Consider the following 11184-nt stretch of genomic DNA (forward strand, 5'->3'; position numbering starts at 1 on the left):
TGTTTTTCTGAGTGGCATTCACTTTCCTGGAGAAAATTTTATCTGCTTTCTTCAAACTCTGGAAAAATCTATTTAATTATTCATCAGATCCTTGGCAAATATTTGTGGAACAAACCAGCATAAAAGGACCAGTGCCTTCTACATTCAACTTCAATAGAAACCCCCATCTCCTAGAGGGCGCAAGCACCTACTGAATTAGGATTACAAACAGCTTTGAAGACAAAGAAATATTCTTCCAAGCTGGAACAGGGAGAGGAGAGTGAAATGCCCTTTGGTATTAGAGTCTTTTATTTGTCTGGTTGGGGGGTAGGTTGTTTTGTTTTGTTGGGGGGTAGAGAGTTGTGGTTTTTTTTTTTTGTTGTTGTTGAGTTGTTTTTTGTTTTTTTTTTTTTTTGTGATTTGGGGTTTTTTTGTGTGTGGGGTTTTATTTTTTTTGTTTGTTTGTTTTGTTTTTTTTTGTTTTTTTTTTTTATTTTTTTCCCAGCAGCCGTCATCAACTTTGAGGACAAAGAGCAAGACAAAATGTTAATCAACTCCAGATTTTTCAAAGAGCATTCACACTCAACAACTCCCATTTTAAGCACCTACAGTAAGCAGCAGATATTATCTTCCAGGACCAGTTGATCTTATGGAAAAGATTACAGTTTCCCAGGCTGCTTCCAGCCACATTGCCCCCTTTCCACCCTTGCTGGTGCTCCCTATGCTTTCAGAAAAGCCAGCCAAATTGCCTTGCGCCACTTCTCCTTCAACTTTTTCAGCAAAACAAGCCGGACTGGCAAAGAGTTACTGTTGAAACTGTTTAAGAGAGATGAACTTCTTCAGATTGAAGGAGGCTAAAGAGCAATCAGACTATCATCTAGGCTGGCGTGTCTATGGTAGAGAATAGCCTCCAGCACAGAGGAAAGACCAGCAGCTGTGGCACGTATGGAACAAGAACTGTCTCAGCTGGCACAGCTGGAGCCAGGAGAGAACATTTGTCCATGGGTTGAGTAAGCATAGCGCCTTCCAAAACGGCCTCTGCTTTCATTTACAACAATCCAAAGGAACAACTGGATCTCCTAAAGAGTTCTGCAGTCTATAGGAATGAGTAATCCAATCCCGAATTTGGGTACTGAGCACTTCAGCAATAATGTAACATCCATTGCATGCACAGTCAGAAACCAAACCAATTTGGAAAAGGTCAATTTTAGTTGCTGAATAGACACAACTACCCCTCCCCCCAAAAAATCACCATGCTTCACTAACACAAGGAACAGATTCTGCACCCATGTTTGCCTACCAGCTTGTCACTTCACTACATTTTGTGCTGACCTACTTGAAAAATTCCAGTTTTGGTCTGGAGAGCCATCTTTTTAAAGCAGGGGTCAGTCTCTTTTAGGTATCCCAATCCCAAAGGCATTGATCATAACACGACAACTTGAAACCAGCAGTCAGAGACAGAAACCAAATAAATCTGCATTTAAAGTAGCAATGCCAACCAATGAAAATGATATGCCTACCATGTTCCAGATAAGAAGGCGTACCTTCCGAAGGATCGAGTCTTCGAGCTCTCCGCCCATGCTTGGAATTGTTGTGCACAAACATATTGTCCGACACTGCCAACACATGGCCATCAACATTGACTGTTGTAGACACCACAACCTGCAAGCACAAGAGTAAAACGGAGGAACATTTTGACGTATATGTATGTTTTTTAAGAAGCACAGAGTGTAATAAGCTCAGTTAAATAAATAACAGCTGGGAGCTGTAGAAAATTGCATAGCTATTTCAGATAACAACTGGTGCTTATGCTGTACAAATCTAACAAGAGACACTATTGATGAGTGGGTCTTTGGCATCGAAAGCTTTTGATGCAGTTTTAAGTCAAATTGCAGAGTTTGTAGCTGAATGGCAGACAGCGCACCGTTAACTATCATTTTAACAAGAGGATCTTTATTAAGTATTTTTCCCACACGTACAAGGGCAGCTGTGTTTCACCCTAAATTATCCTTCAGTTTCCATGCTGAAGTAGATAGAGCTGTTGACGCTGCAAATGAGAATCAATTCAGAATAAAAGAAAACAAAAGTGCATTTTGTGAAGTTGCCATTAGACTTGCCATGTTCCTCCCCAGACAAACCTGCACTCTCACTCCTCAGTACAGTTACCACAGGTTGCTGGACTGGCCCAAATTTCTCCTGAGCTCTATCTCAGTGAGTACACATAGGTGTGTTTGTATATGCACGCACGCTTGACAGTGGGGACTTGATCTGGGGAACACAACCCTATTCATCCAGTGCTAGTATTATTTGTATTCACCAACTTATCTCCATGTCAACACCTCGGTTTGAGGCAAGGGGAAAGAGGTGGAGGGGCACTACCCTGGAAGCAGATTCCAGTGCTTCTGTTCCATGGAGCGGCTCAGGGTGGGAAAGGAGCTGCACTGGAGGGGAGAAAATGGTTATGTGTTGGAATCAGAGTTAGGAGACCCAGCTGCTCCGAGGGACCTCTCAGCCTTGAAGCTCAGAAGATACCATCCAAGCGGAAACCCCTGTTCATTTACAGGGCATCTGAGCCACAAACTGTAGTGGAGGAAACCTGGGGGTGGACAGGGCGAGATCCAGGCTGAGCCACCAGCTTACCACCCTGGGTCTCCATCCACCATATTTCAGCTGTGCAACATCACAGCCTTGGTTTTCATTAAGCTGCCCTTCCAACACCTTTTTCCGCCCCTCAAAAAACCATCATTTCCAGAGCTTTACTCCACCCAACACTTTGGCCCTCAGCTGGCTGTCAGTTTGCCAGGAGCGTGCGCTGCCTTCAAGAACTTCCACTAAAACAATACGAAGAAATGACCTACACTTCTCCTTACATTAAGCGGGGAAAGGGATTAAAAACTGAAACCCACAGAGATATGTTTATTCATGCGACCTCTTACAACCAAATATAATAATTGTCTGTTAATTGCAGTTTCAGCTCCCACCTCATGCTTCGACATGTGAAACAGCAATCAGCAGCTCCTGTTTAATCCACCTATTATGTTGACTAATTAACTTTGCTCGACAGTTTATTTCTTCCTCCATTATCAGCCCCTGTCAGCCGCAAGCACACTGCCGCAAAGGGGGACCTCAGCCCTTTTGATTGATCACCGATAGATTGACATGCAGATTAATTTAATTAGAATCACCTCACTTGAGAAATGAAAGACAATGGCAAGGGGGCTAATAGATCTGCTCTTATAATGAGGCAAGCCTCCAGAGCTGCGGCAGAGGATTTCTGATTTATTTTGTTGAATTCCCCAGTCGCTCTGAAAGGCTCTTGCTTTAATTGTTCTTGGTTTTGAGAGGCTTTAGCCTCTGAAGAGGTGAAATGCTTTACAAAGATTGGCAAACATTGCTTCAACTCTCTTAGGAAGCTGCTGCCTCTCAAAGTTGGCCAAATGGGGACACTTAAAGGATCGCTTACAACAATTCAATTTCATTACTTGAATTGGATTTAAAAATTTTCGACAAAAAAATGTTCACCTATTACTGACCACCTAGAAAATGCATAAAAGCATAAAATAAGCAAAGTTGCTAAGCTGGCAGTAGGTAATTCCAAAGTTTTGCCTTAAAAAAGAGAAATACAAAAGAGAATATTTTACATCTAAAGGATCTCAAAACTGTCCATCAGAATGGCATTCCAGGCAATAGATTTTGTGTGTGTTTTAAGTGAAAGATATTAAAATACCAAATAAATGATTCAAGAGCTCTTACAGATGGAAATTTGGGGAAGAGAAGGCGCCAAACAGTAGGCACAGTAAGTAAGTTCTTCTCAAATCAAACTAGGGGGGAAAAAATGGCAAAAAAAAGAGAAAAAAAAAAAAAAAAAGCCCTATATATAAAATTCCAAAAGGGATTTCAAAAGTAATTTATTCTTTGCATTCCTGAGGGATAGAATAAAGTTTATGACATTTTCAATAAAATATGATCCTATATAGTAAGTGGCTGAGGGTTTGCGATCTTATTTGTGCACTTGCAACCACTGTCAGTTCTTTTGCAAGTGGGATTTGGAGCCAAATCCTTAGCTGGCATTGCTTGTCATAGCTCCATGATTTATACCAGTCTCTTATCTTCTTCTAGGAATCTACTAAGGTGCATACAAATACAGATAATATTGCAACTGATAGTAACGGCCACAACCTGAAATACAGCCTCCATTACAAAAAACGTATGGGAACATGCATACTTTGCACTGAAACTGATCAATCCTATGCCGAAAGCCAAACTTCTGAACGTTTTGAGAAATGAGGATACTAACAGTTCAAGAACAACAACAGCAAGGCAGGTCCCAAACCTCTGAAACGTGTATGTAAGCAGCTGTCTCTGTCCATGCGCCTTGCTAGGGAAGAACTAAATGAAATAATTTGTGAGGTTGCTTTTATGGGACTAAAACTCCATTCAGTTTTTTCCCTTCATGTTTCTGAAATTGTTGATGCAACAGATTTTGAATTACTTAACAGTGCCTCCCTACCTAACCCCTGAACAGAGTTTGATTTACTGTGAACAGATCACATTGGTGCAGTTCGTCAGTGTCGTTAGCAGAAGATACTATAAAAGGAATCCCCAAGAGAAACTGTTTCCAGTCTGAGGAAATGCATTAAAAAAAAAAAAAAAAAAAAAAAAAAAAACAAAAAACAGTGGTTATTATTATGTGTCTGAAGAAAAAAAATACTGCACCTGCAAGAAACAGCAAATACTGTTTAATACTTAAAACACAAAATCTCGTTAACACAAGAATACTGAGCATACAGTGAACTAACAAAATATTAATACCTCTAATTATTAACAGGGAAAAAATACAGCTTGAATTTTGTGTGCTATAGTTACATAGTTGGACTGCTACAGAGCACTTACATACTTACAAGTTCTACTCATATTTTTTAATCTAAAAAAATACTACACTCTCCTCATCTTGATTTTGAAACAACTGGGACATGTTCAAGTCAAAGCACACGCTAAACCTAATTTGTGGAGAAATCATAAAATTAGGGGGAGGGGAGAGCCAAAGTAGATGTGGAATGGCCACTGAGGCATCCTAAAACACAGACCATAGCAAGAGGGAAAGGCACACTACAGTTTAATAAATGATTAATGAGGTGCTGACACATTAATGTAAGCACAGGGACAACCAGGCCTGCCAAATCTCAAACCTTTCCAAATTTTGTCAACAAAACACAGTTTTAATTTGGGACAGGCAAACACGGAAAACGATTTTGAGCTTTAGCTTCAGCCCTTCATAGATTTTGAATTTAAATCCTGTATCAACACCAGGGGAGACAGGGGTATGAAAGAAACACATTGGTTTATAACTTTGTTCAATGAAGTTGGCACTATCAACGGCATTAACGTATCACGGCTCTGTGAATTATTCTGCCTGCCATTAAATAGTCCAGTTGTGAATGCTTTGGGGCTTAGTTTAAAAAAATATTCTGAGATCAGGAGCCTGTAGATCAAGCTATTTATCCACGTTTAGCACTCAGCCCGTTTATTTGTTATGGTACCTCACCTAATATATCAAAATTAAGCATTGCATGACTCCTCATTTTTAACCACAGCCCATTAAGCTTCACTAACTGATTAAGACATAGCATGTTCCTTGTGCTTTCAATTTTCTCCAGTGTATATTGAGGGCTCTGATATTTTTGTGATGTCCCCAACATCCAGTGGCAAAGGCAGAAAAAATCTGATTAAGACAATTTCCAGATTTAAAGCACGTCATTAGTGTAAAACCTGTAACTCGTGTAAAATCTATGCAGAAACGGCTTGAGCAATGCATCTTTATTTTCATCACTACTTGGTGACCTCTTCCTACAGTATCTTCTTTATCCTAATAACTAGAAATTACTCTCAATTTAACAAGACACTTAAAAATGTGCCTAACTTAAAGCGCATAAGTACAACATATTCAGTCATTTTGCTCACGTGCATGAGGCCACGTCAGGCACTTAATTACCTTGTTGAATTGGGCCACAGCTCGTACTGCTATTTTCCAGGTTGTTTTTTTTTTTTGCCTTTCCCTTCTCTAGGGATGGAGCCTTGCATGTCCAAATTCCATTATCTGGGATTCATGAAGCATCATCTCTGTCTCTTATGCAAATTTGCAATAGGACACAAGTGGCTTCAATTCAAACATGAGTGGCAGCATCCCATTGAGGCAAACTAGCAGCCTAGGCTGAGGAAAAGGTTGAGGTAACAGCACTGAACAGCAAGGCAATTTCTGAGTGACTTTCAAGGTTTTCATAATAAACGAATGTTCAGGGTTTTATGCAGTGACTCAGTCTGAGAAGTTTTCTCTAAATTATAACTTGACATGTGTCAGTTTGCAAGCAGCTGTGCTAAAACAAGAACAACAAGATAACTGGGGCACTTGGGTTTCATTAATTGCAATAACATATGAAACTGTTTAGGTTATATGAATGAGTTTTCATGCTGAAAAACAAAATCCAGGCAGAGTTTACCCGTGCTACCACCTACTATTATTACTACCACTGATTGGGACTCCACAGCCTATCCCACCAAAGCCAACAGCTTATTGTGACAGAGAATGCAAAAACAGACTGAGCATCTGCTCCATGGGGTTTTTAGAATAATAAAGACAAGGTTGGACTAAGGGGAAAATTAAGTGGCGTTGCCAAATGTATTGTGCAATTGGGCTGATGAAACAGAGATGAAGTAATTTTCTTGAGAACAAGCAGGGAGTCTGTACCATAGTTGAACACTCAACTGAACTACCTCGAGTCCATGCACGGACAGCATTTGACTTTTCCTGTCTTCACAGAATCACAGAATGGTCAGGGATGGAAGGGACCTCAAGGATCATGAATCTCCAACCCCTGCCACACGCAGGGACACCAACCTCCACATTTAATACCAGACCAGGCTGCCCAGGGCCCCGTCCAACCTGGCCTTGAACACCTCCAGGGACGGGGCATCCACAGCCTCTCTGGGCAGCTGTTCCAGCATCTCACCACTCTCTCGGTAAAGAACTTGTCTTCTGCTAAAACAGACAGAGCTATTACAACCACTCCAGCACACACTCCTGCTGGCACATGACACTACTGATATGCAGCACCTAGTCATCACGTGCTTGAGCATCTCAGAAATGTAGGGAAATGCATCTCCCTCCAGGCCCATACCTGCTTTTCTAAGCTTATCTCACTAGTTCAGGAACACAACATTTGGGATAAAACTTCCAAATTAATTTCTATACGTGTATGAAAATTCACATGTAGTTCTTCTGAACCAACATACACTCTACCTATTCCCTACAATTTCTTACCCCATCTTAGATCACAGTAGAGTCAGACAATTCCCTGCTGCATGAAACAAACCTATTAGGAAGGAAACTTTTCAGTACAAACTGTCCTTACTTCGTACAAAACTCATGCCCCTGGCCTTCACTGTTTCACAAGTTCTGTTGTAATGACTCCTAGCAACTCTGGGAGGCAGATAACTGATATCATGCCAAAAAGTGGACAAGCTTTCAGGCAGCTTGACAGTCCAGCATAGAAGGTGGAACAAAGTAAAGGAAGAAAAAATCTTAAATTTTCTGTGAAAAGAGTATGCTGCTATTCAAAAAGAATTTGAAAACCTTTTTGAGACAGACTTTTGAAAGCACTGGGAATATGTCAGTGGCACAGAGGAGCTGATGACAAACCCTCTACTCACTTCACAGGGACCTGGATTTCATTTGGTTCCTGTACAACACCATCTTAAATATCTAGGTGCATCATGTTATCAAGATACTATGTGTATGCGTGATCCTTCTCATGCCAAGAAATAAAAAGTGAAGACTGGATCCAGTATTTTGACTATTTTAAGAAGTCTACTGCAAAAAGAGTAAGTTCAAGATTAAAAAAGAAAAGCAAACAAAAAAAATCATCAACAACGCAAGAGCAGCTGTAGTAAAACAAGCTTCAATACCACCCTGTATTACAGTGTAAGCGGTTCACTCTGCTGAAAGTGATTAATTTCTTGAAAATGCTAAGGTCACACTAATTGACACGACCTGTGTAATTAAGCAGTCTCTGTTTACACACAGAAAGCTCAACTGCTGTGAAGCTGGGTTTGTATGACAGAATGTCTTTACAAGTCAAGAGATCAACAACCTTTCCTATGTCCTACCTATTCGCCGACACAGGCTCCTGATTGCTGTTCTGAGAGAACACACGAAGGCATTACCATATGAAAATCAGCCTCTAGCCTGGGTGAGCACAAACCCAGCAGAGTTTGTGAAGCAAGTTCTGACAGGCCCCAGGGGTCACTGCTTGGCCTGAAGCCCCATGTTGGTGAGTCCTTTTCCCACTTTCACTGATAATGCCCTCTCAAATCACCGGAGAAATGTGACGGTGGGAAGCACATGGGATGAGGAGCTAACACTTCTGCCACAATAATGCTAGCTTTCATTCTGATTAAATTAATCGCTGTTGCCACATCTACTCACGACTGCACATTCATGCTTGTAGAGGCAAATACCACCCTTCTACCTTCCTCTACTGTTGCAATTAAATAGTTCACAAAAAGACGTATGTTCTACATATAAACAACGTTGCCATTCACAAAGCATTTAGCATTTTCAGTTAAGCACTATGATGCCACAAAGAAGCAAACAAACATTGTGAGCTACTGCAGAAAGCTGCCCTCATCTTCTGGCATTTTCTTCCTCCAGAGGTCCTTACAGTCAAGGGGACAAACCTCCTGTTACTTCCTCAGCTCCCTGAGTCAAATCCCCACTGAAAGACCATATTATATTTTCTCCCCGCATTCCATTTACTCGTTCCATCAAAAGAGATGGTCCTTGGGCTCTCTACCCCGTATTCTAATTCAACCCCTACTCAGGTAAATCACCACTGGCACAGCCAAAGGATCATGTCTCCAGTAATGGGTTTGCAACAACCTCTTCTCCGTGTTGTCACCACACCGTCCCCTCCTGACAGCTCAGAGAAAGGCAAGCACAATCCATCCTCCCAAGGGATACTTATGTTCTTAGTTTCAAAAGAAGTCATGGATGTAGGGTGGCATACAGAAACATCCTTGGCCTTTTAAATTAAGTAGATACCACAGCTCCTGAGCCTCCCCTACCACATGCTGAGACACTGGGGAAATATCAGTCCAAAGCATCCCGAGAAAGATACCCACTGGTAGTTTCTTCCAAGAGGGGGTGGACTATCATCATATTAATGCACATTTATGAGTCTTCAATGCTGCAGAAGAGTAAATTCTGAAGCATAACCAGAGCCATGAGCCATTACTCTTATAGCTTCCTCTGCCTCTTCCAACAGGCATGGCGCTCACTTTGTTTGGCATGTTTACATGAAGGCAACCAGTTCCCCAGGCAGAACAGAGAGCCCTAAAACCAGGTTGTCTTGTGACTGAAAACTGCAATGATGTCACTTTGAGTTTTCTTTTCATGGATTCACTTTCCACTGAGATAATTTTATCAAGAACGTTCTTGGCCTTATATTTTTAGCATCTCCCAATGAATTACTAGGCTAGTTTGGGTTAGCTGCTGTTTTTTAAAGGAGGAAGCGTGCCCAACTGACCTGAAATCGTCGCATGTCTCGAGGGTTTCCTGCATTTTTTAGACAATTTTGGTTACATTTGAGAAAAAATTTCAAGAAGAACCTGCGGAGAAAGAGAAATGGGCATTATCATCTTATAAACAGTGCACAATACTACATTGTTACATCTGTACATTTGGTCTAACAAAGCCTTATTTACATCAGCAATTTCAACTCAGACAATTTATACCACTGACCGCCCACTGAGGGATCAGAGGCCACAGTCCAGCAAAATGTGTAAGGATGTCCTAGGGTATACGTGAACTTAACAGTTCTGCTGTAATAGAGCCATTAAAGACTTCAGATATGGTCCCCCCTTCACACTAAATAGCCAAACTCATAGAACAAGAAAGTAAGAGATATATGTTGTGGTCCAGCAAGAAGAGAAATGAAAAATACCAGCCAAGAAAATTTTTTCATGTATAGAAGGGATTTTGTTTCACAAGTTCAATTTAGCGTGCACATTTTGATTTAATACAAAAATACAGAAACCATTCCATACAATCAAAATCTCCCTTCCACAATTACACTCAGTTTGTACATAATATTGAGATGCTTAAACAGTGGTTAGCAAAAGACCAAAAGCCCGAAAGAAGGACAGGAAAGTCTTAGTTAAAAGACTGACATCATGGAAAAGTGAAATATTTTCAATGCTGCCTATTTCCTGGCCATACACAGTTCACTGAAGTAGCTATGTGACCCTGACATATATCTCTAAGAAAATACATTGCATTTTACAAAGCCAAAGAAAAAAGCAAACATTTCACTGAAAATATTTCCTTCGGTGTTATGCATCAGTGGACTGTAAACTCATAAAGACAAGTCAATGAATAATGGTAGGTCTCAGATTCCAGGCTTTCTCCTTGAGAGCCAAAGTTTATCAGCCTTTTGTCCAAAATAAACTACAGACTAAGGCCTACTAAAGCTCAGCTGTGCAAAATTTAATCCTACAGCAAGTTTAAAACCCAGTGCAACCAGACAGAGCAGCATTACATTTGCAATAACCATCAGTTGACTAAGCAGAAGTTAATCTGACCTGTCTCCACATAAAAAAAAGGAAGGCGAGGGATTGTTTGGTCCTGCTTTGCTTGAAATTGGAAAGTTAACTTCTGCAAGCACCCATCTTTTAACACCCAAACTGAATGCAAAGTCAGCAGAATTTGCACACACTGGCAACAAGAAAGGCAAAAGTGGAGGGTAAACAGCTACAGAAAATCCCTTTTTGATGAGCAGCATTCTTTGCCCTGCTCTAGTTGGGATGCTGCCCCTCAAACCAGCAAGCTTCAGGGCTTGTTCCTCCATGCCAGGAAAATCATGCCGGCAAATCATGCCAGGCAAGGACCAAGTCAAACTCCAAGGGACTGTCTTCGCTAGAGAAAAGTAAGGTAATGTGGGGGTTATAAACTGCAATGCCCAGGATTAACAAGGATTGATGTCCTGGCCCACAAAGTCCCTTCTCTCCCTGTGCTCAGAAATAAAAGCAAGCGATCAGCAATCAATATAAAAATAAACAGGCATCACTCTTGAAGAGAAGTTTGGAAACACTGTGTTTGTTTATGCCAAAATTAAGAGAGGTATAAGCCGTTACACTTTCTCATCAAGCAGG

General features: G+C 40.9%; 1 protein-coding gene across 1 annotated transcript in view; it reads right to left on the reverse strand.

Moving 5' to 3' along the window:
* The window catches only part of EBF1 (EBF transcription factor 1), a 99090-nt gene extending 89453 nt beyond the window's left edge, over positions 1-9637 (reverse strand). Inside the window, exons 1-2 of the mRNA XM_042881522.1 lie at positions 9561-9637; positions 1500-1641 (exon numbers count right to left, since the gene is read on the reverse strand). Of these exons, the coding sequence (XP_042737456.1) occupies positions 1500-1641; positions 9561-9575 (157 nt within the window). The 5' untranslated portion in view covers positions 9576-9637. The remainder of the gene's footprint in view (positions 1-1499; positions 1642-9560) is intronic.
* Positions 9638-11184: the final 1547 nt, after the last annotated feature.

Source organism: Lagopus leucura, unplaced genomic scaffold, assembly GCF_019238085.1.
Source record: "Lagopus leucura isolate 7727_CA_CO unplaced genomic scaffold, USGS_WTPT01 Super-Scaffold_100030, whole genome shotgun sequence".
In the NCBI taxonomy this organism is placed as follows: domain Eukaryota; kingdom Metazoa; phylum Chordata; class Aves; order Galliformes; family Phasianidae; genus Lagopus; species Lagopus leucura.